The 27681-nt window shown below is 36.8% G+C and overlaps 2 protein-coding genes across 3 annotated transcripts in view; one reads left to right on the forward strand and one right to left on the reverse strand.

The window, feature by feature from the left end:
* Nucleotides 1-3735: 3735 nt before the first annotated feature.
* LOC123316059 (probable G-protein coupled receptor No18) overlaps nucleotides 3736-27681 on the reverse strand; it is a 262468-nt gene continuing 238522 nt past the window's right edge. Inside the window, exons 2-3 of one of the 2 annotated variants that reach the window (XM_044901979.1) lie at nucleotides 4110-5145; nucleotides 3736-4055 (exon numbers count right to left, since the gene is read on the reverse strand). In XM_044901979.1, coding sequence (XP_044757914.1) covers nucleotides 3736-4055; nucleotides 4110-5118 — 1329 coding nt within the window. In that variant the 5' untranslated portion in view covers nucleotides 5119-5145. Of the gene's footprint in view, nucleotides 5146-27681 lie in introns of both variants that reach the window. The other variant, XM_044901978.1, reaches the window with a different exon arrangement.
* On the forward strand, nucleotides 20059-21496 carry LOC123316060 (kinesin-related protein 4-like). The gene has a single exon (XM_044901980.1). It carries the CDS (start codon nucleotides 20185-20187, stop codon nucleotides 21442-21444), a length of 1260 nt encoding a protein of 419 aa, XP_044757915.1. The 5' UTR covers nucleotides 20059-20184; the 3' UTR covers nucleotides 21445-21496.

Here is a 27681-nt window from a genome sequence, read left to right on the forward strand (position 1 = left end):
AGTTTCAAAAGTTTATTCTGTGGAAAATTCTGTTATCACTACACTATTCACGGGGAGACAGGGTTTTTTACGGAGGTTTTTCCTTAATCTCTTGTATCATACGCCCAATTTTATGGTACCCCATTACAATAACCTCTGTTAGAACTCATAAATATGATATATTGTTAGATGACTAAAAATGTCTTATTTTGGAGTTAACAGAAACAACATACATAGCGGAAACTAAAGGACGAATTGTCTTACTGCTGGAACAACAAAGCTGTTCATCAAAATGGTTTTATTTTTGAACAAAGTGCCCTGGCAAATTTAATCACCCATTTTTCTAGTGGTACTTGTCATTCGCCCGCACATAGCTAGACATCAATGAAAATTGCTGACTTTTACATGGTGCACATAAGAGGGCGAGGAAAATTCAATTTCCAATTTTTCCAAACCTATATGAGATTTTTCAGTTTTTTCTTGAGCATTTGCCAGCATTTTGCGAGCATTTTCGATCTTGGAAATATCGATGAAAAATGCTGGGTTTTCCGGGCTGCACATAAGTTGACCCGAAAAATTCAAACTTCAATTTTTCCATATCTATAAGAGCTTTTTCAGTTTCTTCTTCAGCATTCGCCAGCATTTCGCAAGCATTTACTATTTTCGAAATATCGATGAAAAATGCTGGGTTTTCTGGGATGCACATAAGTTGGCCCGGAAAATTCAATTTCCAAATTTTCCAAATCCATATGAGATTTTTCAGTTTTTTCTTCAGCACTTTGCTAGTATTTTCATTGAAAAAATTTTCTTTTCGAAATGCCACAACTTCCGGGCTAACTTGATAGACCTAAATAACAAAGCATTGGAGGAAGATGTAAGGGTGAGGGAGAGGACTGTGAAAGTCACAGGAACTTATCGCTCACCACAAGCGTGCCCTAGAGAATTCAACAATGATTTATTTGAGTATATAGAAAAGACAAAAATATGGGATTGCCACGTTTCAGTAGGTGACATAAATATAGACTTATTATAAACCAATGAATACATTGATGAATATAAGAGTTTATTTAGCTCATTCGGATAAAGATCATAATATATATATAAATGATATTACCAGGCCTTCTAGAAATTGCTGTTTGGATAATTTCTTTTTGGGATCTTGTCACCCAGTAGTAGACCAGAACAAATCGTTCATTGTCCGTACAGATATAACTGATCACTACACAATAGTGTTATGTCTCGATTTTGAGAAAAAACCTTATGAAAGAGATGTCGAATATAAAGATTATGTGAATTATGGTAAATTGAAAAATGATTTGCAGGAAATTAATTGGAATAATTCAATTGAACACGGAGATGTGAACACTTTTACAGAAACTTTCATTGATTTACTGACGCATCATACGCGGAAAAACACAACAAGAGTCAAGCTATCATGCAGAAAATCTGGAAAAAAAGACTGGATTACTACTAGCCTTTTGAAATCTGTCAATTACAAAAATATTTTATATAAGAAAATAATGAAGGTTCCGTTGAACATGAGAATGAGGAGAGATTATGCAAGATACCGAAAAATATTGCAGAAACTAACGAAAAATGCAGAAAAAAATCACATTGAAAACTTAATGACGAATAATAATTCTGAAGCAAAATCTCTCTGGTCGTATTTCGATAGCCTTTTTGGAAGTTTCAGAACTGAAACACAAATCGATATAATGAAAAATTGTGAGGGACAAGAGCTTAGACTAAAAGAACAAATGGTGGAGGAGCTCAGTGAATATTTCAATGACATAGGCGAACAACTTCCGGAAAATATAAAGGAGGTTCCGGTGAGAGAAGAAGGCTTTATTCATGAAACCTTTTTTCTATTTCCAACTTGTGAAAATGAAATAAAAGAGGTCATATCGGATTTAAAAGAAAATGGAGCGCCAGGAAATGATGGTATCTCAGCAGAACTCTTGAAGAATGTACGCGAAGAAATAGCAAGCTGCTGAGTTTCCAAACATACTCAAGGTGGGGGTTACTAAACCAATGTACAAATCAGGAGAAAAAAGTTATGTTTATAACTATAGACCGATTTGCTCAACCTCCAATACCGCAAAAATTATAGAAAAAATTATAAAAATTCGTATTGTCAACTTTTTGAAAAGAAACAAAATTCTATCCGAAAATCAGTTCGGATTCAGGACAGGCAAATCTACTGAGGATGCAATGAAAAAGTTGGTGGAAATAATATATAGCTGGTTGAATGGTGACAAGGTTGGTCTGTGCGTGTTCATAGAACTCACAAAGGCCTTCGATACTGTATCACATAAAAAGCTACTAAGGAAACTGTTTCAGGGGAAAGGCTTACTCTTTGATGAAGAAATATTTATCAAATATAGGAAGCAATATGTTAAAATAGCGGATACCAAGAGCAAATCCAAAAGGATTATATACGGAGTACCTCAGGGAACAGTACTGGGGCCTATATTATTCATCATATATGTGAATAGTTTGATGTTTATGAAAAAAAAAGGAGAAGCCATCAGTTTTGCAGATGATACCGTTATGATATATGAGAATAGTTTTTGGGAAGAACTCAAAAAAGAAACTGAGAGTGATCTTCAGAAGGTGGGACAGTGGTTTGGAGAATAAACTCACAATGAACGCAGATAACACAAGATAATTTCCATTTGCTCCTTATGAATCGGGACTTCCACATATGGGTGATCTAGTTATTGACAGCAACATATCGATCACTGAGGCCGATCATGTCAAGTATCTGGGAATCACAGTTGATAAGCATTTGAGATGGGATAAACACATAGACTCCTTGGTACAAAAACTTAGATGTTTTCTGTATACGTTCAATTATCTCAAAAGGTACCTAGATGTGACACGTTTGAAAATTTGTGTCGCCCTCAGATGGCATATGGTATAATAGGATGGGGGGAGCATTCAAATGCCATATGAGAAGGGTGGAAGAATAACGAAATGGTTGCTTCGTATTGTCTCTGGAAAACCCCGTTTATTTCCTTCCGATTATCTGTATGCCATATCCAAAATTATGAGCCCGTGTCAATTATTTGTGCTGCAAATTTTCTCGCCATGACCTATGGAAAAATTCAACTTCAACCAATTGAACATAACTATGAAACAAGACCTAACAGGAATTGTTATCGCACACCAAGAGCAGAAAAACGTATAGGACAGAGATGTTTCACCTATCTTGCACCAAGATTGTATAACACTGTTCCTGGGGACCTTAAGAATATCAAGAATCCTAAAGTGCAAAAGATCAAAATTAAAAATTGGGTGATTAAATTGGGAGAACTCCATAATAGATACGCAATGAACCTACTCTCAATATACAGTTATCAAATTAAATTCACTAACCGAACTTTAAACAACCTCCAAGAGACCAAATAAACTTCAATATCCCTCTCATATCTGCAAACCCATGTTATCCCGTCAGTCAGTTCCGTCGTTGATATGTTGGATATGGTCTGAATTTTTTCAATTGTATTTCTTACTTGTGCCCAATGAAGAGACTGATTTGAGTATAATTTATTCTCTGTATTTTTTGTCTTTGAAAAATGTTATTGAGTTAAAAAATTGCTACTGTTACTATTTTTGTGTGTTATATCACGCTTCTGTGATTAATGTTTATACCTGTAGCTAAACAGAATAAACTATATTATTATTATTATATGAAATGAAGCGGTCATAAAGTAACACTTTGAAAAAATAGAAGAGATTTCCGATTCAGCTGGATTATGATTTCAAACCAAGTAATCGTCTGAAAGCTCTTCTATACTCTTGATTGAAAATAGTATAAATTATAGGATTCAAAACTGAATTGATATAGCCTAACCATGTGATGAAATTAATCATCTTTTTGGACGGCGGACAACAACTTTCGCAAAAAGGAACGATAACATACATCAAAAAAAACGGAAGCCAACAAAAAACAAAAACTCCCATAATGATTCCTAGTGTTCTAGCAGCTCTCCTCTCTTTCGAGAGTGAAATTTTCTGTTTTTCTTCAATGAATTGGTATATGATGCCAGGTTTTCGGACATCCCGTTCTATTGCTTTCGAAAAATTCTTCGAAGTACTGAGTTGAGAACATTGAACAATTGTTGAACTGCTCGATTCTTTCGCTGCAATAGTATCACAAACGTTAGAGTTTTTACGAGAAAGAGAAGAATATGGATTTTCTGTGAAAGAGTCGTCGTGAATCAGTATTGGTTTCAAACTCCCATCGTTTAAAGATTTGAAGTTTTCATTTTTCTTTTTCTTCTTTTTTTTATTCAGTTTCGATTTATTTTTCGAATTCGCCTCAACATCATGTTGCTCATTCTGATTGGTTTCGCTACTAGCGGACTCTCTGTCTGGATTTAATTCTTTGTTTTCAATAGAAGTAGTTTGATTCTTGAGTTTGGCGACTGCGTTGAGTTTTGACGTTTTTGCTCTTTCTCTTAGTCTTCTTCTAGTTGCTATGAATATCTCTAAGTAAACTATCGACATTATTAGGAGTGGAATAAAAAAAGAACCTGATGAAGAATAAACAACATAACCTCTACGCTCTGTAAGCTTACAGGTTTGTTGAATTTGAAATTCTTCAGGACTAGGCCAATCGTTCCAGCCGATTAAAGGGGGTGAGCTGATCATTAATGATAAAATCCAGACTCCAGCTATTTGACTGAGCACTCTCTTCACCGTCCTCTTTTGAGCATAGTTTATAGGATCAGTGATCGCCCAAAAACGATCCAGAGCGATGGCACATAAATTAAGAATGGAAGCAGTACAGCAAAGAACGTCAGAAGTGAGCCACATCTTACAAACGTGGATGCCAAAAACCCATCGGCCTAGAATTATATAAACAACATTTAAAGGCATAACTAGAATGGCGACAGTGAGATCTGCCACAGCAAGCGAAACAATGAAAAAATTTTGTACAATTCTTAGTGGCTTATATGTGAAAACGCTCAATACAACAAGAATGTTTCCAACAATTGTCAAAAAAATTATAAAGGATAAAGTTATAATCGTGAGGTAAGCCTCCCATTCTGGCAGGTCTATTGATCCAAAGATACTACTGTAATTATGGTTGATAGGCAGTTCACAGTCCAAAATGGTGAAATTATTCTCCATTTCTTTGAAAGTCACCAAGGATCGTTTCTGAAAAAAAAAACATTCTTCATTAACTTTGTAATACGTCATAATTTTTCATTTAAAAAATTTTCAAATTTTTCAATCTTCCTAATGTCGAACAAATCTAATGGTTATCTCTTGATCCATGCTCAATGTCCAAATATGAAAAAAATATAACCTTTCATGGTTAGGAATATGGAGTCAAAAATGAAATTAGTTACAATGTTCGACAAGTCCGTTTACTTCTTGGTTCATTCTAACACACGTTCCATAACGAATACAAAAATCTCCCTACAGTTCAATTTTTGTACGGTAGGCACGCAAGTTCCTGGGAAGTGCACAGCAAGAAAGAGCATTGACTTCGACAAGGAATGCGGATAGATTAGGGACCCAACGAACAAAAGGTATATAAAAGGGGAAGAGAAAGAACCCGATCGACATCGGGAGACCGAGGAGCGGCCCAGACCCGACCACCAACATAAACCCGAAAACCGGAAAAGGGCCCCAACAGAGCGTTATATTTGATGTCTGAGATATCTGGTATAAGTGAATGTTCATCTGGAAAGGAGTGCAGCAAGGCTAAAGACTATAAGAATATAATAAGAGTTTATTAGACAAAAATTACAATAAACTCAACATAAACTGTAAGTTATTCAGAAATTGATAACTGTGTACAGCTCTTAATTTTTTTTTTATTCTAACAGCAAAAACAATCAATGTTCATATATTCATGAAACTACAAGATTACCAACAGTAAAATAAAAACTAAACTCCAATGGAGAAAACAAACAAAAAAATGTCACATTTGGGAGATACTTCCTAATAGTACTCTACTCTTCATTAGCGGTATTGGCCGATATCGGTGGTTTTTGTCTTCATCGGTACTATATTGGTCTGCATGGGTGATTCTATCTTTATCGGTGTATTTTCCTGTATCCATGATAAGTCATTAGAGTTCAAATACTACTCATTTATTAATTTATTTACTCAAAGCTGCAGCATCAAAAAGAATTTATTACCTAAGAATCTTTTTAGGGTTTTCACTCCCAATCTCTGAAACAAAATCATTTTAAAAATAAAATAAACGATTTGCTCCTACAAATTCAGAATCCTCCCAGAATAAATTTCAATCGATAAGTAGAATTTATTATTCTATGGACCAAGGTCCGATTTCCTAATTGAAACCATTTTTGTAACTTCAAATTTCTTCTTGTTGCTTTAAAATTTAAATATCACTGTTCAATTCTGTTTGTTCCCTGCTCTGAGTCTTTAAAAATAGTTTTTCTTGGTTTTCGTGGAATAACTATGTTTTTCAATAATATTTTCATCTTTTGTTGTTAAATATCAACTATTATTTTCTGGGCATATAATTATCTTATATCTGGTACTGAGGTCCAAGTCTCCAGCCCCCCCAAATTTGAATTCTTACCCTTTTTGACGCTAAAGTTTTGTACTAGTTTTGTACCGAAATGTACCGTGGGAAAAAAGTTTTGTACCCCTAATTAAAATGATGGAAATACGGTTTTCGGTTTGAGGGGTCGTAGACATCCTCACTCCCCACTTTTGAAATTGCAAATATTTTTTCTTTCAAAGTTTTGTACCGAAATGTACCCTCAAGAAAAAGTTTTGTACCCTTGTCTTTGAATCCCAAAAAATCATTTGCCCTGGCTTTCGGATCCAAAAAAAACAAACAGCTCGTTAAGGATAACCTCAGACCAACTGTAGCGAACAATGTTATCGGGTTTGTCGATAGTGCACGAAATTTAGGGTTGATTCTGGACGATTCACTGAGGTTTCGCGAGCATGTGGAGAGCACTGTTCGGAGAGCTTATGGAGCTTTAAGAGCGTTATATCCGCACAGATCTTATTTACCTATCTATACCAAAAAACTTCTGTGTGAGTGTTATCTAATTTCAATTACTGCTCTCCTGTGTACAGTTTCTGTTTGGATCAGGACTCTCTCGGTCGAATTCAACGTGTCCAGAACAGCTGTATAAGGTTTATTTTCGGAATTAGAAAATTTGATCATGTATCCCATAAGTTAGTTGAGTTGAGTTGGCTTCCTATGAGACTTGGTTTTAACTTTCATGCGCTTTGTACATTCCATAAAATAATTATGAATAAAAAACCACCTTATCTCTTCAATAGGTTGCAGTACAGAACTGATGTCCACAATGTTAACATTAGACATAGAGGCTTACTTTCATGCCCTTTCCATCGAACCTCAACCTTTCAGAGAAGTTTTAGATACAACATCTATAAATTGTATACCTAATGAGATTCCTTACGACTTTAAACAACTTAAAGATAGTAGATTCAAGAATAAAATCAGAGAATACTTGCTCAGTGGTTCGGTATAACACTTTTCAGTCTCCGAGGAGGCAAGAAAATGAATAATATACCTATATATATTTTTTTCTGTTTTATTTTTTGCTCTATTATTGTTCTTGTGTTTATTATTTATTATTCGGGATGGATTGCACACTTAATTTTTTATTCATATAAAAACAAGGGTTAAGTGGTAAAACACCTTTGGGTGAACTTCCCCTTGAGATTTCTGTAAAAGAAATAAAGGCCTCATTTATTTATTTATTCAGATGAAACATTATACAAGGTCTTTCACGAGGAACCTCACTCATATTTATACGGGAAACTACTAAACGTATTTTCATGAAATTCAGCACTTATAAGTATTTCACGATGCTGATGAAATCTAAAATATTTTCAAGGCATGAGCACCTCCGGTTTTTCCGAAAATGACGTCAACTTCCGTTTTTCAAATTAGAACACCATTTTCTTATTGCAGAAATAGATTCCTTAGAAAATTTCAAGTTATTTTGATGTAACATTTTTCAGTTTTGGTTGAAAAATTCTCTCTGAGCGGGAAAATACGAAAAAAAAAATCGAAAATAGAGCTCCGCTGAAACAAGAATAACTTCGAGGTTTTTGGATGGAAAATTTTCATTTTTGGGATTTTTCAAGATGTAAGATTGATGTATCCACTTTAAAAATCGAAATCGCGATTCATGATACAGGGGGTGAAAAAATCGCTTTCAAAGTTAGGGATGACAAAATCGTGAAAAATCAATTTTTTCAAATAAAAACCCTATTTTTTTTATGGCAGATATTGAATCTACGTTGAAAAATAATGTGAGTGTTGTACAGTAATACTATTCAGGGTCGTCGGAGTTGGCCAAAATATGAAGAAAATCAATGATGTTCGATTAAGATTTATTTCTAGAAGAATGACAGAATCAGAAAAAAGGAAATTCAGCGTCTCACTTACATACCTAGAAGAATGACCTGAATCCAATCTCAATGACTTCCAAAATCTATGATAATCGGTTATTCTCCGGGTTCACGCTTAAAGAAATCAACCTTCATTACGATCAACGCGTATTATTTCTCCCCAATATGCGATGCCGATAAGAATAAAAAAAAAAGAAACAAACGCACAAGCAAAACAGTAAAACAGAGGCGCAATATTATCGCTCATCGGCAGGCAACACAACACACACCGCATATAAATACTGGGTGCCTATGACACAAGGACTATTTTACTTATTTGATCAATGGGTTTCGGTACATCTTGCCCCCCAAGCTCTTGAGACCGGCAAACACGCGAATCAGGAGCTGGTAGAATGTATGGTTTCAAATGGGAGACATGAAAAATCCCTCGCTCCTTGTTAACATTACTTTCATCACACAATAGATAAGTATGAACACGAATCTGTTTCTTTATCCTATAAGGTCCCTCAAACAAAAGCAAAAACTTCTTTGTCTCCGCTTTGATTGCAGAGGAAGCAACATTCGCACGCAACAAAACCAGATCACCAGGTTGAAACTGAGTAGACTTCCTACCCGAAAAACGCTTACCACGCTTCACAGCATTCTTGCCTAACCGCTCCGCCGCAAGGAAGAGCTTGCTGTCTAAAGATTTCTCGTCACGATCAACCTGCAGATCTTCAGGCAATAGCCTCAACTGGGGGGACCCCAACAGGAGTTCAGCAGGAGAGAAGCCTGTTGACTCATGAATCACTTCATTCAGAATCCTTGCGAGTCTGGGAACCTCATATGCCCATCGCGAATGCTGCTCCGAGCAATATGTTCGAAACAACCTTCCAAGCTCCCTCATTACTCGCTCCGACGGGTTTGCCGAGGGATGTCTAACGGAAGTGTACACCAGTTTCACCCCAATATCCTCCATTGATCTCTTCCAGACCTTAGAAGTAAACTGCGTACCTTGGTCATGCAGTATTCGTTTCACCCTTCCATGCTCAGGAAAATAGTCTTTCACCATTCTCGTAAGAAGAGCTCTCGATGTGGCCTTTTTAAGAGGATACAGCGTTACATACTTGGTGAATAGATTTATTATCACAAATAAGTATTGTGTTCCACCTCTACTGCGTATGAGAGGTCCATACAGGTCCATGGCAACTATGTCATCTTTTCCCTCAGGTATTATATTCTGCAGTGGTGGTGAAGGTAGGACCGACATCTTGGCCTTTTGACACACCGAGCAGCTCTTTACAGTCTGCTTGATCTTTCGGTGCATATTGGACCACCACGTTTCATTCTTCATAGCCATCCAAGTTTTGTACACTCCATAGTGGCCAAGAACCGCGTGATATTCCTTCACAAAGTCACTAATCAAAACAGAGGGAATGCACAGATACATTTTGTCATTTTCGCTTGACCTCTTGTAAAGAACACCCTTGTTCAAGAAAAACTGCCTCTGCAATTTTGGATCGTCCACCATACACTTTACAATGGCTGAAAATTTCTCATCTTTTTCCTGATAGTCCTTAATATTTTTCAGATTCTCCAAGAACTGCTTGGAGAACTTCAATAGATCAGAAGCATTTATCTCGAAGCATTTTTCCGCAGGAGATGACAGTCTAGAGCATGCATGCCACGACAACGCATCAGCCTGAACATTTTCAGCACCAGGAATGTAAACAACCTTGTAATCAAACTCCTGCAGCGCCAAGGCCCACCGAGTTATTCTTGGTGATAGCAACCTACATGATGTGATATAGGTTATTGCTCGACAATCTGTATAAAGAGTGAATTTTCCTCCTAAAAGATATACCCTCCATTTCTGAATAGTCCACAGAGCCGCGAGAACTTCCTTCTCATATGCGCCATATCTACGTTCACGATCTAATAATGAGCGTGATGCACAGGCCACTATCCTTCTCTCACCATCAACCATTTGGAACAACAATCCAGCTATGCCGACATCACTTGCATCAGTTTGGACATGCCACGGAAGAGCAGGATCTGGGTGGTACAGTATTACCTTCTGGGACAGTTCCTGTTTCAAAGCCCGAAACGCACCTTCTTCACTATCACCCCATCTCCAAGAAACATTCTTTCTTAAGAGAACTGTAAGTGGTGCAGTGATCTCCGCAAATTTCGCAGAAAAAATTCTGTCATATTGACAGAGACCAAGAAATCTCTGCAAACTCCTCTTGCAAATGGGACGTTCAAAGTCCGAGATCGCTTGAATTCTAGCTGGGTCTGGCTGTACTCCTTCACCAGTCAAAATATATCCCAAATAATTTATCCGTTGACGAAAAAAATGACACTTATTTCTCTTGAGAGTGAGGCCTGCCTCTCTTAGTCGTAGGAAAACTCTATTCAGGTGTTCGATATGCTGATCAAAAGATTCAGACATAACCAGTAAGTCGTCAACATATGCCACCAAAAATTCCCTGAACTCATTTCCAAAAACAGAATCCATGCATCGAGTGAAGGCACTTGTAGCATTTTTTAATCCAAATGGTAACACCTTGAATTGGTAGGTTTTCGTACCAACCATGAAACCTGTGTACTTCTTGCTGGATTCATCTAACGGACATTGCCAATATCCATGCGTTAGGTCCATTGACGACATATATTTTTTTCCAGAAACCAAGCTGATGATTTCTTGAATTGGTTTCGGTTTTTCAAAGTCTGATTCCATGCGATCGTTTAAATGCCTGGCGTCAAGGCACAGCGAACAGTGCCATCCCTTTTCAAACTTGTCATGATGGGTGATACAAAAGGTGTATTTGCCCTCTCTATGATGTCCCAAGCAATCATCTGATCAATGACTGTATTAACTGCTTCTCTATGCGCTATAGGAATAGGATATGGTTTTATAAAAAATTCAGACTCATCTCTCAATCTTATCTTACACGAATACAGAGATGTGCGACCTGGTATATTCGAAAAAATATCACTATGTTCAGCAAGCAATCTAGAAAATTTAACTCTGTCACTTTCAGAAAATAAATCCATATCAACTGACAAACCGCCGTTATCTTCATTACAAATTATAATGTTTTTATCAGGTACAACTTTGCTCGTTATTTTCGACATTGAAAGTATTTCAGATGAAAACGTCATATTATGATTGTCGACTTCCTTTACAACTAAAACCTCACCTCTATACTTCAACGATACAGTACGTTGGGACAACAAAATATTAGCCTCAAAACGCCGCAAAAAATCACAACCAATAATTACCGGTTGAGATAAACCATTAATGACTAAAAATTCAAAAGTAAATTTCACACCATTTAGCAGAAAATCTATGTGCGCTTGTGAAGAAACTTTCTGAGATTTTGCCTTTATGGCACCTACTACTCTAACACCAGTGACAGCAAAGTAAGGAATCGACTCCCCAACATTGCAAAGTTGATTCCACACATCCACAGAAATGGCCGTAACGTTGCTTCCCGTATCAATCAAAGCCAGAAAATGCAATCCATAAAATGTTATTAGTATTAAAGGACTTCTATCTTGTTCTGGAGAATGCTCAAAATCACACTCTTCCTCCAACAAGTCTTGTAATGGATTATTTTTGACCGAGATTAAATTTATTTCATTTGCCCCCACACATGATTTTAGTTGTGGGGGAGCAATTCGTTTCCCGAATTATCTTCATCTAGTTGTACGCACGAAACATTTTTGAAAGTCCCTTTTCTCTCAAAATTTTTCTTCGCTTGAAATTCCGAAATTGAACCGCCTTGCTGTTCAGAAATTCTTTTTTGATCACTGAAATTTCTATGATTATTGTTATTAGAATTTTTGAAATATTCATCTGCATGTCGCAATCTAGATACTGCATCTGAAAAGTTTGTGCATCCCAAGAGTACACAAGATACACTGGGGGGAAAATGTGGCGCTATCAAATCTATGAACTCTGAAGGTGAATAGTTAGGTTGTAAATAGCGTGTCATCGACGCCCAGTAATTAAAATGATTAACAAATGTTCCTGCTTTATACTGACCACTTTCCAGCTTATCCTTAATCCTTCTCTGCCTTCTAATATCCCAAAAGTGTGACAAAAACGCACGTTTGAAACTGTAGTAATCAACGAAACTGACTGAAAAAGCATCCCACCAAAGCTTAGCCGATTTCTCAAATGCCCTACTTAAAAGTACTTTTATATGACTGAACGGAATTCTTGTAACGTCAATACTGCTCTCAAAAAACTCTAAGAACTCCGGAGGTTGTTTATCAATTTCACCATCAAATTTAGGCATCAACTTACTTACATCACTCAGCGAAAAAGGTGAATTGTGTACAGGAAGGTTTGATTGTGTTGGAAGAGTATTTGGATTCAGACCACCCTGTACATTGGTGTCACTACATTGTTTAAAACTAAAATTCTCATCGGATGCATTTGAACTTATTTTCATACTACTGATTGTATCAACTAAAATTTTCTGAATTAATACACTGAGATGAATCTGTGAATTATTGCTAGGATTTTGCTGGTAAATATTGAATTGATTACTTTCAGCAGCCTGATACGCCAAACTCTCTGCACCAGCATTTTGAGGAAATGAATAAGCATTATATATTGGTTCATTTCTGAATATTTTTCTAGGAATTGGTTGATGTAAGTTCGGAATTTGTCCAGATTTCGGTGTTAGATTGTCAGAAAAAGCGATATGTGCATTCTGTGATTTTGGTCTCGAAATTGCACCTTTATGAACTATGGTTTCAGCACTTGGCATTGAGCATTCTTCAATCACTTCAAGAATGTTCATACCTTCATGATGAGTGTTATCTTCTGGTGGAAGTTTTACCTCACTTTCAGACAACGAGTCCTTGTTTTTCATCAGAACTTCTTTGTTGGATCGTAAATTGTAATTTCGTTCCTCCATAATTTAGCCCCGCTAGTTGGTCGCCAAGATGTACAGTTATGCTATTCAGGGTCGTCGGAGTTGGCCAAAATATAAAGAAAATCAATGATGTTCGATTAAGATTTATTTCTAGAAGAATGACAGAATCAAAAAAAAGGAAATTCAGCGTCTCATTTACATACCTAGAAGAATGACCTGAATCCAATCTCAATGACTTCCAAAATCTATGATAATCGGTTATTCTCCGGGTTCACGCTTAAAGAAATCAACCTTCATTACGATCAACGCGTATTATTTCTCCCCAATATGCGATGCCGATAAGAATAAAAAAAAAGAAACAAACGCACCAGCAAAACAGTAAAACAGAGGCGCAATATTATCGCTCATCGGCAGGGCAACACAACACACACCGCATATAAATACTGGGTGCCTATGACACAAGGACTATTTTACTTATTTGATCAATGGGTTTCGGTACAGTGTATGCATCACACCCTTGCCCTAAAATGGATATTTTCTGAGTTATTCACAAAAAACTGTTTTGCGTCTTGAATTTTCAGCTATTTCTTTTCCCTTCACGCCAAAAAGATGAAATTTTCAGGAACTGTTATTTGAACCCTGCTGTAGATTTTTCACCCCTTCTTGAAACAGACTTCAAGGTACTATTAGGAGAACCATGGCAAACTCTCGCAGTTATAACTAGAGAAGATGCTCAAAGTTTTGACCGTTAATTTCTAGACATTTATTTATACGTCTCAGGAATGCTTCGTGCGTTGCCCTCTTATTTCATCAGGAGGAAAAGATCTGCAAAAGTGTTTAAAACCCAAATTGAGTTTCAAAACTATGAATCTAAAAATCTAAACAAACCTGAACGCATAGACAATATTTTTTATCCTACCCCAAACATAATAGTCTAAAGGAGTTAAATCGGGAGAACGTGGTGGCCAAAGATGTGGACCATTGTTCGCCAACCATCGATCTTCAAATAGCCTGTAGAGGATATTTGACACATTGAGTGAATTGTGTGGAGGCGCGCCATCTTGTTGATACCATAAGTCATTATGGTTCTGTACTAGCGGCTCAATTATTTGAGTCAATATGTCAGAATATCTATCTCCTGAGGTAGAACATTCTTTAAATAATGCAAACATGTGTAGTGTTCTATCTTACCAGTTAAAGTCCCATCATAAATGTGAACATCGAGAATTGCATTATTTTCGATGGCGCAAAAAACATTGAAACTCCAGGTCTCTTGAAAGTTCCATTGTCTGAAGTGGTGTTTGTTCTCTTCATCCCAATAATGACTGTTATGCCTATTGAAAGAACCATTCTTTGTGAATTTAGATTCATCTGTCCAAATTATACAGTCCAAAAAGTTTTCATTCTCTTGAAATCGAATCATCATAGCTTCGCAAAACTCGGTTCTCCTGACGAAATCAGTTTCCTTCAAATGCTGTACCCTATTGAATTTATATGGGTGCATTTTATGTTTTTTTAATATTCTCCAAACACTCGATTGAGATAATCCCAGATCAATCTCGGCATCTTTGCTCTCGCAGTTATAACTAGAATTTTGAGGATTCACACAAAAATATGCAAGAACTGTAATTTCGTTGTTCTCATCTTTTACTACACTTTTTTCTCTGTGTATATTTTTCTTAACGAAAGATCCGACATTTCTCAAGTTTGTCATGGTTCTGTTAATGGTATCTCTCGTTGGTCTGGGTCGGTCAGGAAACCTCTCAATGAACAGTCGAATCGTTCTATCTACAACTTTATTACATTCTCCATGAAGTAGAATGAGATTTAAATAATCTTCATTGGTAAAATTAGGCATAGTGATCGATTTTATAACTTAATACGAATTATCACCAAATTAATAGTAAACACAAAATGCTACTGAATAAAGAGGAATTTGGCAGATGCAATTAATGATATCTATCATCAAAAAAGAAGAATGTAAAACATGGTAAGTTTTTGCATATGGTTCATAAGGAATTATTTATTTATCACTGGAGAGAAAACCGATGGCCGATTAGTTGAAATAAAGAGGTTTCCGATACAAATTCGAATCAAAATTCGCCATCTATTTAGGAACAACCTGTAACTTTTTTCTCTTGCATATTAGGGTAGTAAAATGTAAAACATGGTTTAAGTAACAGTTCCTGAAAATTTCATCTTTTTGGCGTGAAGGGGAAAGAAATAGCTGAAAATTCAAGACAAAAAACAGTTTTTTGTGACTAACTCAGAAAATATCCACTTTAGGGCAAGGGTGTTGTAACGAGACTTGATTGTTTTAAAAATCAAGCCTCGTCTTAAATATCCGTTACCCTGAATTTTCCAGTTGAAGCAATGCAACACCGTCTGATGGAGATTTCAGTTTCAATATAGTTATGCCGTTTCATTTTAGAAATATTTTCCAGAATCCTGATGAATAAATTCAAATTCCGTATAATTGAAATTTCCATCATTAATCCGCCGTAAGAATCCAAAATAAAGAAAAAGTGTCCTTCTGCATTCGGCGTTGTTTTTCCGTCCACAAAAACACATCGAATTCAGTATAAAACAACGTGGATTGCAGATAACGACAGTTTCTTTTACCGATAAAGAGATAACTGCCACCGAGAATATTCCTTCTCGGGAGAATATTCGAGAATTCTGAATTTTGAGTGCAATTTTGAGCACGTGACCGTCCACATGTTGGAAAGTTAATAAATAGGGCCGCACCACCAGACGATTCATTATTCATTCGGTAGTCATTCTGCGATTCTGTATTCTAGACTCATTCGTTCATTTTTCAATCTTGATTCGGTATTAATTCTGTTTTCCATCAATATTCATTCTTTAGTCTGATTCACTTATTCTTCCTATTAGAGTTTTCTTTTGCTTTTCTTCATTTTTTTTCGCTAAGTGGTGGTGTTACCGTACCGGAACAAACTGTAAGTCTTTTCTTGATACCGCATACTTCGTGATTCAAAGTTGCATTATTTTATTTGTTTAATTGTGTTAATCCTTGTTGTTAATTCTCCTGTCTAACGCAGAATTCTGTCGCCTGGTTCTCTGGTGAACCAAGACTAGTCGACGGAAATCTCGAAGTTTTTCTACTGGTAATGCTTGGCGTGTGACACCCAAGGTTGCCACATAAAGACCACAGTAACCTATCCTGTCCTACCCCATTTGTGTTCCGTTTAGACTTCCCGTTTAACGCAGACTTCTGTCGCCTGGCTATCTGGTAACGGAAACCAATCGGCAGAGGTCTCGAAGTTTTTCTACTGATAATGCTTGGCGTGTGACACCCAAGGTTGCCACAGAAAGACCACAGTAACTTATACCGTACTACCCCTGTTGTGTTCCGTGTAGATTTTCCGTTTACCGCAGACTTCTCTCGCCTGGCTATCTGGTGACAGAAGCCAATCGGCAGACGTCTCGAAGTTTTTCTGCTGGTAATGCTTGGCGTGTACACCCAAGGTTGCCACGGAGAGACCACGATAAACTACCCCGTTATCCTGTAAATTGTTGCATTGTGTTTCACCTGCATCAACCCCGTCCCGCTTAATGAATAGTTTCAATTCTGATTGGCCTGTACACTGAAAATCACTGGAAGAGCTCGGGATCAAACCCATTGCTGAATTAACCGATTACAGAGACTTGGATCTTTCTGAGACACCCGGTTGCTGTAAATTTTGTATAAACCCCGTACATCCGTTATTGTCTCAGAAGGAATCAAAGTAACCGCTATTAATTGTTTGCTTTCTTTAATACCTGACTGAGTATAATTGATTTGAATATTCTTCGATTCCTTGATTTCACTTTCTGATCACCGTGACAAGTTATTGCATTTCTGTTTTCCTCATTTTTGAACTTGATCATCAGCTATATGTATATATTTCTTGACTTGGAAATAACTGTATGGTTCACTGTAATTTAGATTGTTGTAATAAATTCGGTTTTAAAGTACTTGTTATCGCTACCACCTTAGATAATCCCGAACTCTGTCTCCGACTAGTAGGTACCTGGGTGGGTTTGCTATTTCTCCCTATTGAAAGAATAGCTGGCGCTCGAGATTAAACCCCTTTTCCGAACCAAACCCGTTACAGTGTGATGCATACACTCACATTATTTTTTAACGTAGATTCAATATCTGCCATAAAAAAAATGGGGTTCTAATTTGAAAAAATTGATTTTTCACGATTTTGTCATCTCTGACTTTGAGAGCGATTTTTTCACCCCCTGTATCATGAATCGCGATTTCGATTTTCAAAGTGGATACATCAATCTTACATCTTGGAAAATCCCAAAAATGAAAATTTTCCATCCAAAAACCTCGAAGTTATTCTTGTTTCAGCGGAGCTCTATTTTCGATTTTTTTTTTCGAATTTTTCCGCTCAGAGAGAATTTTTCAACCAAAACTGAAAAATGTTACATCAAAATAACTTGGAATTTTCTAAGGAATCTATTTCTGCAATAAAAAAATGGTGTTCTAATTTGAAAAACGGAAGTTGACAGCATAAACATCACCCTAGGAGCTCAATAAAACGAACAGAGCTGCCACGACACTTTTGGGGTCGAGCAATTGTATATTTATCAACCTGTATGTTCCAGAAAATTGAAGAAAGAATTAACGGAGATAATCACTAGAAAATTGAGATCATTTTGAAAACAGGTCCTAACAGCAAGAATCTGATCAAATCGATTAATACCTACGCTTCCTCAGCACTGAGCTACTTATTCGCTATCATTGCTTGGATCATCATTTTTTAGTTTAGCAGCCTTACAGAAAAAATGGAAGTGTTGTTTTTTCCAACTCTGCCTCTCAGGCAATTGAAGGACTTCGAAAGTATTGTCTGAACAAAGCTATTTCAGTAGAACTTCATCGAGTAGTTTGTGATACTGATGGTTCTTCTCCGTTAAAGCTGCAGCAAGACCACTTGGAAATCGTCTAACAATATGCAGAATGAAAAATGCAGAAACTGATTAGCGTGCATAGAAGGCACGAGAGTGATGTCAACCATAATTACGTCCACACACTGGTTCTCTGAGGGGTACTTCGCTATGATTCGGAGAATCGGGATAATATGTTAATAATAATAATTTCTCCGTCCAATTACTGGTTGAAGGTTATTTCCCGAGATAGAGGGCTTCATCCTTGCCATGGCTGTGCGACGCAGGAAACGATTCCTCTAGTGGGTGCCAGAAGTTCGCAGGCACGAAGTACAAGAATAAACATGATGCTGTTGCCAAAATTATACCAAGATTATTCACCGAGAATTGGAAATAAAATACCAACTTCTTAAATAAAAAAGGTTTCCTATTAGGTACAATTACCATCAGGATATTGTATTAAAAATTGATCATCACAAAGCACTACTAGGATCGTACGGTTCTCACAGACTGGATAATAACTCACAATACACTCGTCCTAATCTTGCTGAATAAGGATATGAACAGAGCACTTTTCATTGAGGTTTAGATTCCAAATAATAACGATCCACTAGATAGAAACATTGAATAGATCGCAAAATACATGGATCCCAAGGAAAAAGGGGGGAGTGGAAGTTGAGAGATATCAACACCACACCTATTATCATTTCATCTACAGGCTTGATACTGAAGAAACTAACAGATAATTTGAGAAATTTTTAGAAGAAAGAAAATATCTATAATGCAGAAAGGATTACTACTAGGGACGGCGAGAACGGTGGGCAAGTTCATCGTGAATTCAAAAGAACACTGTGTACTTCTATAGGAGTTCTTCTTATGAAAAGTGCGGGTAGATCAGGAATCTAACCGACAATATGGAGCCGATCGGCATCGGCGAGCCTAGGAGAAGCCGGGACCCAACCACCATCAGGAGCACGAAAACCGGGAAAGGGCTCCTACAGAGGTTGATTCTTTTGATGTCTGGGATATCTGGTATAAATGAATATTACTCTAGGGAACAATGTTGAAGCCGCTAGGCTGAAGTCATTTATTTTTCCTGTAAGACTTCATACATGTATAGGAACCGTTAGCATAAAACAATAATAACAATATAATAATACAACAACAAAATTATAGTATAATAATGCAAAAAAAGTACCATTTATAACGACAATGAAAGGAAAACTGAAATAAAGGAACTTATTTAATGCAATCTAAGAAGAATTCTTCAACATTTTCAAAACATTTGTCGATCAGCATTGATTACGCATTGTCCTTATTTTCTTGAATTGTTTGGGCAGGTTATTGTACAATTAAATACACGTTGAGGTAGGCGATGACTTGTATTTCGTCGTTTGATGCTTAGGACTTAAAAAAATAGGCCCTCATGCCTAGTTCTGTACTGATGAAACTAGTTGCATGTTTTATGGTCTTTCAAATTCTGGTGGACATTAATTAAACAATTTAGTATGTAGATCGTGGGTAGTGTTAATTGATTTTTCTTCTTTGATATAGGACAATATGATTTCTAAGGTATCAGGTTGAATATATCAAAGGATTTTTTTGAGCAACAAACTCCCGCCAACCAAACATCCGAAGAAGAATATTCCGTCTTCGAAAAAAATATGAGAAATGGGTTGAATACAGAAAAGCTCATTCAAAAATTATCTCAAAATTAAAGCATCAACTAATTCAAAAAAATTAATATTTATTCAAAATATTCAATGCTACTGTGAAGAAAACCGCAGCAGCTTATCTGTGCTCTAGTTCGAAAAAACGTGCCATTTAAAAAATTTTAGTTAGTGATTTTCCAGTAACCTAGGTATGATGCAAATATACCTACTCTGAAGCACTTGAAGTCTATTATCCATATTCATGACCATAAAATAAATTTCCGTCAAACTGAGCATATGAGAAGTCAGAATATTGTATCTATTGTCCTAGTGAGTCACGATAGAAAATATGACATCAAACAAGAAATTCACTGAATGTCAAAAATAGATTCATGATGAACACTCATTCTTTGCACGAACCAACCACAATTGCCGTCAAAGAAATGTCGGGGGATGGAGACGGCATTAAACAAATCAATGGAATACGAAACCCTATACCATCTTCTAGGAAATTTACACCTATTCCAAAGAACACCAAAGACATGAAAGCGAAGCTCGAAATGGCCCTCAAGGAGACGAAGACGTCGCATAAAAAGCAGGGTTTACGAACGACGGCAAGAATAGAATGTTCCTCGGTGGACAAACCAGTCAGAATAACGAATAAGAAATATTTGAAGTCGGCCGCACCAGAAGATAAAATAAAAATTTATTGTTCACCTAGAAAGTCTATACCTGAAGCCAAATTCCCTCAAGATGCAGGACGTTTAATTTTCAAATATTTACTACTCAACTCGTGGAGAAAATGTAGATCACGATATAATGATCTCAAGTCGTCTATCTTGTTCAAAGAAAATAAAATAAAGCATCTTAATATGCAGGTAGAAGTCCTCAAGAACCTCAGAAAATCAGAAAGCCAACGTAGGGAAGAAATTTTCATTAAATACCACGAAATAAAAAGAGAATACGATAACATTATTCAACAAAATTCAGATTTGAGAAATCACGTTGAATGTTTGGAAAAAGATAAAATCTGTTTTATATCCGAATTAGAACGCCTTAATGAAAGAACGTCATGTTATAAGCAGGAGATTGAAGAGAAAACTAATCTTTTGAATGCACATCAGATAAAAATACAAAGGGAAAAAGAGAAGGTGAAAAAAATTATTGCTGAAAGGAAGCAAACTCAAGAACAATATAACAAACTAGAAAGTGTTATAAATATACAAAGAGAAAACTTACAAAATCTCAAATCATGTGTGGATACTCTACAAAAGTCCAACCTAAACCTGAACTGTAAACTGGAAACTCATCAAGAAGCATGCAAGATTCATTCAGAAGAACTCCGTACACTTACTTCAGAAAATGCTGAGAACAAATCTAAGATCACCACCTACGAGACTGAAAAAGAAGAAATGTCGAGAGATCTATCTTCTTTACGAAAGCAACTGAAAATTGCATTGAATAATTGCGATGATTTTAAGAACGCGAATGAATCCATACAGTTGGAGATGTTAGAGATGTCCCGAAAATTACAGGCAGAAAGATATTTTCTGTGGAATTTGATGAGTAAAGGTGTAAATACAACATACACTGTGATGAAATATTTAGCAGAAAAGATTGTACCAGCTGTACAAACTCATTTTACTTACTGATAAGTGTATTATACCTTTTTTATTTTTCTTGATATTAAATGTTTTAAGCAATGTTTTCAGGTTTTCAGATAATACTGAACTTGTATAGTTTTGATTTCCATTTCTCGAGTTGGGGAGTGTATGTCTTTTATGTAATTTGTTGCGATCTGGTATGCGCAGCCAATTCACTTGAAGAAAGTACCTAGCTTCGGTTTGAATTGATATCTGGTGTTCTTTGAGATTTTAAGCAGTAATATAATATATTAATAATCATAAATGACGAAAACTGAAATAATTAATTGTTTTTGGTGACAGTAATCAAGACAGTGGTGCTTGGTGTAGGTGAAATATTTTTTTTTTAATACTATCAATTCTTGGTTTTCAATCTTATTGAAAAAATTTGTTGGTTTCAGAACTGATTTATTCTCGACGAAACACATCTCTGTGAAGAATAAACAATCTATCAACACCCTCAACCCGGAATTTTATTCTTAAAAATCCCGTTCCTGCTGAACTTGGCGCTCAATAATATATAATTTGAGTAGCCTATACAAAGATTTGTTTCGAAATTTGGAAGAGAGTTGTTGAAAAGAGATATAAACAGGTAAATAAAAGAAGTAGGAGTGAATTCGTCATTTCGCCGATGCAACAAAAAACGTTCCGATTATTATTGTAAATTCAACCTCTGTTACTGATGAAAAATAAGGAATGTAATAATGTGAAATCAAAGGGAAAAGAGGATTCTGGTAATATTTCATATGTAGCTCATTTCCCGGAGCCTAGAAATGTATTAAAAACGAAGCAGTCAGTTTTCCCGTACAACCGAATTGAAATACACTCAACAACAACTTTCACGTACGGTGGACGAAAAGAGAAATTCATGCAATTTTATGAGAATAAGTGATAGTTTGAATCTGACGAAAAATAGAAATATAAGGAAGGATTTTGCTACATATAAGACTCTCTTCCTCGAAATGTTACAGATCTCAATGAATTCGATGAAAATAATAGGAATCTTTGGTTCAAATTGCCGAGATATGCAGCTCAATAAGTTTCAAGTACCTCAGAGTTTTGTTGAATGTAACTATTAATAGGGCAAAATCTCAGCAAACTGGTATTCCTAATGTGAAGTGATCATGATCTTGTATTCCATCTCAAAATTCTGTAAATAATGTTAGGGCCATAATCAGCGGAAAATATTAGTATGTATGTTAAGTTCGTTTGTAACAGCCGAGAACTCTCTGCAGAATTCTCTACCAAACTTTGGTGAGAACACGGCAGAGATTATTTTGTATGCAACTGAAGAGTGAACATGAACATGAAATAACAATTATGAAAGAGACAATGATCTAAATAATTTCGAATTTACGAAATATGCGTTGACAGTTTATAAATTTTTTGATATATCTAATTTTGGATATTCATTGTACGTTTCGTACATATTCTCGGCGGCCATGATGATGTGGTTCTGGTCTTGATTTCTTTGTTGGTGGTTGTCATCCCTGGAGATGACTGCCTGGTCTGGGATCATTGTATATTGGCTGCAGCTCGATCTCCTCAGGATGAACTGATCCATTGCTCGCGTGTGCATTTGTCGGAGCTTGTTGTTGTTTCCTATATTAAAAAAAGTGAACAATAAGTAAAACAATGACAATAATTATTACGACGTTCGTGCTGGAGTTTATCGCTGAATGCAAGTGATATTGTTTCCAACGGTAGTAGTACCAGTGACCTTGACCTAGCAGGTTAGGGATTACTCGAACTCTGTTTGCGACGAACATTTTCCACTTTAGAGCGTCAGCGTTCATCCATGATAATACTACTTGAAAGTCGGACGAGGTGAATATTTTTGAATTGTTGTGATTCAGGGCCGTAACGCAGCGTTTGATGAGTTTGGCTAGAAGAAGAGCTGCGCAGGGTTCTAACTGCGGGATTGTCTTTGTATTTTTTAGTGGTGATACTTTCGATTTGGAAGCGAGGAGTCCTACGTCGGTGTACCCATTTGTGTCTGGTTGTCTGTTGTTTTTATGTATACTACAGCGCCATATATGCTTTCAGAGATGCATCTGAGAATCCATGTATTTCCGCCATAGCCAAGTTCTGAAAAATGCCCTGAAAGATCTAGGAACAAGCAGATGGAATAAAAGGGTTCAAGAACTGAATGCAATTGATCATTCTGTATGGAGAATGCAAAAAAGCCTACAAGGAGAAAATACTAAAATCCCACCCCTATACGGAGAAAGGGGAAGGGCGTATAACAATACTGATAAGGCAGATGCACTGGCGGACGCGATCGAACGAGAATCGAAAATTAATTACAGGATAGACGACGATAATAAAGATGAAGATAATGGAAGAACTGGTTGAAGAAAGTGAAGAAGAAATGAATGAATTACCAGCAGCTGCTGAAATAGCCAAACCAACATCGCCAAATGAAATCAGGGAAAAAATTAGAAGTTTGAAGAAGAGGAAAGCTCCCGAAAGCGATAAAATAACGAGTGTCATGTTAAAGAAATTACCTAGAAAAGGTATAGCTGCTCTAACGAATATCGCGAATGGAATAATGAGGACAGAACACTACCAGGAAAAATGGAAAATAGCGGAAGTCATAGTGTTCAATAAACCTTGCAAAGAGAAGAAGTTCCCACAAAATTACAGACCGATAAGTCTACTGTCGGCGTTAGGAAAAGTAGTAGAAAGAATTATAGCCACGACGCTAAATGAGGAAACCGACAATCTGAAACTAATACCACCAGAACAGTTCGGATTCAGAAAAGAGCATTCAACAGAGCAACAATTAATAAGGCTCATAGAATACATTACAGAGGAATTCCAAAATAAACAAGCTACAGGTCTTGTTTTACTAGACGTCGCCAGAGCGTTCGACAGAGTATGGCATGAAGGATTAATATATAAGATGAGACGTGCTGAATATTCGAGCAAAATATGCAAATTGATCATAAATTATCTCAAAAATAGAAGATTTTACGTGAAAGTTGAAGGAGAATGGTCCACAACAAGAGATATAGAGCCTGGAGTTCCCCAAGGGTCAGTATTTGGGCCACTTCTGTACAACATATACATTCACGATATTCCGAAGAATCCAAGAACCATGCAAACGTTATATGCCGACAGGCACAGCAACTCGACACTGCAACTCAGAAGTAATAGAACAAGTTCTACAAGAAACGATTGACGAAACAAATTACTGGTGAATAAAGTGGAAAATCAAGCTTAATGGACAAAAGAGCCAAGCAATATTACTTCAGAAGAGAAGACTGCGACAACGAATCTAGTTGACGGCGAAGAAATCGACTGGAAAAATGAAGCCAAATTTTAGGAATAACGCTTGACAAAGGACTTACTTGGAAAAGTCATATCAAACAAGCAATCGACAAAACGAAAGCAGTGATGAATAGACTCTACCCTCTGATAGTAAGAAGAAGCCACATGTCGAAAGAGACAAAATTGAAGATAATCGAAGCCGTTGCTAGGCCTCAACTGACTTATGGATCAGTTGCCTGGGGTTTCGCATCAAAGAGCCATATCAAAAGAATTCAGGCCACTGAAAACAAGCTACTACGGTGTGCAATAGATGCACCTTGGTTTGACAGATTTAAAGGGACCTAAAATGGGAAACCATAACGGAATTCATGAACAGACACCATCCGAATCAAGAACTCAGGAGACTAGAGGTCTACGACCCAGCAGAAGAAGACAAAAGACGAATGCAAATTTACCGAAAGAGACCAAGAAATCGATTAAAAAGAGATTAAAATAAGAACAGGTACTTATTGAAAAATCCAATAAAGTGTTATCCAATAGAGGATAAACACATAAATCCCAGCACGATAGTGTGCGAGAAGAAAACCGACTAGGAGATGAACGGTTTATAGGCAAATGCCCGGAACCAATATTCAAGAAGCAGTTAAGGGTTTTCAGTGGGTCTCGAGCTCAGGAGAGTGAGAATCCCCACACTTGTTGTTCCCCCTCAGGAGACGGTGTGTTCCATTTCTTTCTCGACATCAACGAATGCAGATATTCGCGATGCCAGCGTTTCCAAAATATTTGCACAATCTGACAGTTCTTCTGCCATCGTTGAAGACGATTTACAGGGGTTTGCAGAAGATCAATTTCTGGTCTAGCAAGTATAGGACCACGGATGATAAAATACCCGGGTGTCAAGTAATCGGTATCATCATCTGGAGAATTCGATACATTACAAATGGGTCATGAATTCAAGATTCCTTCAATTCTAGTACTAACAGTTTAAAATTCTTCTCATCTAAATTTATGGCTTCCAAAAATTCTACGCAAATGATGCTTTACGGATTCGACTCCTGCTTCCCAGAGTACACCAGAGTGAGGGGCGTAAGGTGGATGGAAACACCAATCCATACCGCGTGTAGCCAAATAGTGAGCAATTTCAGGCTTGGAGGTATCAAAAAATTTGGTTATCTCTGAGATTTCTCTAGCCGCACCACGAAAAGTTGAACCTTCATCGGAGTACATGTTTGTAAACAAACCACCCCTACCTATGAATCTATCTAATGTTGCTAAAAATGATTCTGTAGTGAGGTCAGTAACTACTTCCAAATGCAACGCCTTCGTTACCATGCAAATGAATAAGGCAATGTAACATTCAGAAAAGGTACCAGACCTGATGCTTGCCATTTTAATTAAAAATGGTCCAGCAAAATCAACACCACAATGAGTGAAGCATCGGCTTGGTTCTATCCAATATTCGAATAAATCAGCCATGGGTGGTGTTATATGCTTAGCTTTGTAACGGTAACATTTTAAGCATCGAAAAATATGCTTTCTAATCAAGCTTCGAATAGAAAGTGTCCAAAAGTCTCGTTGAATCAGAGATTGAATCAATTGTGGACCACCGTGAAGTGAGAAAATGTGGAAATGGTCTATAATCAGAGACGCTAAAGGGCTGTCCTTGGGAATAAGATACGGTTGTTTACTAGAAGACTTGAGTGCGGAATTCTTCAATCGTTCCCCCACCATAACGAATCCCCTAGGAGACAAAAATGGTGACAAACTCCTTTTACTACAAATTTCATCGGTTTGATGAATTCGAAATTGAACAATTATTTGGGCAATATCAAGCTGTAGCTTAGGACCACTTTGCGAACAATCGTTCAGCGATTCAGCGATAAATCATTCGCATCCCTTTAGCAGGGTTAAAAACTACCCTTTCCTTCCCATCCTTTCCCGAGTAGTTAACCACACTATGATGAGTTAAAATGTAACATGATTGAACTGAAGAGGAAACTAATTGACCTTGTGAAATATAATCTTTGATGTGAATAGAACTTGAAAAATGAGGGATCTAGTTTGAACCGAATTTTTTTAACCTAGAAATTTCATTGATTGCATGGATTATTGTCCTTGAAAGGAAATTTCACAACATATCTACCATCATGATCTCTGGATAAAGTATCATTAAAATATCTTTCACATTGTTCATCTTCAGGAGATAACCGTGATATGAGAAACGGAAATTCTTCCACTTACCAGAACTTTTACAAAATCACATTGAGCGCCAATTCATGATTATGGTTTGGATCGACTTCTGCAAGGGCAGAGAAAATTTTGGAAAATGATTCCATTTCTTCATTTATCGAGCCCATAATAACCCAACCCAAAGAAGTCCGAGGGGGAGCCTTTAATAACTTGAGGCTTCCTGAACACCCAACAATAAATCTATACTCGATTTAGTATGAAAATCTGGTTCTGCCAATAAAAGTGTAAAAAACTGTTAAGGCAATGCTCCGGACAAATTTGCCGTAGGTAAATCAGAGGTGATGCGGGGTAGCACAATTGCTTGGAACTTGTGAAAATCCCTAATTGAGTGAACAGAAGATATTTTGCGAGTTGCGATACTCTGAGGTGTTTCTGAACGAAGATTGCCAATACCAAAGAGATAGAAAGCACATTTTGAGCGTTTCCGGCCCAAACATTTCGCTAACTTACTAGTTATGAAACTATGCTGAGATCCTTGTTCTAAAACCAATCGACAGCGATACTTCGAGCCATCTGTCCCTTGAATCAATGCTTGTGCTGTACCCAAAATTGTGAGTGTGTTGCTCAAAAGTGTTGTATTCAGAGCTACCGAAGATTTTCTTGAAGATGATGAATGAGAAAGCGACTTTGGAGAACTAGATGCATTCAAAACCGCAAGTTGAGATTGATTCCTATCAGATTCTTGAAAATGAAGAAGGAACAATCAGAGATCTTATGTTGACC

Source organism: Coccinella septempunctata, chromosome 6 (genome assembly GCF_907165205.1).
Source record: "Coccinella septempunctata chromosome 6, icCocSept1.1, whole genome shotgun sequence".
Taxonomy (NCBI): domain Eukaryota; kingdom Metazoa; phylum Arthropoda; class Insecta; order Coleoptera; family Coccinellidae; genus Coccinella; species Coccinella septempunctata.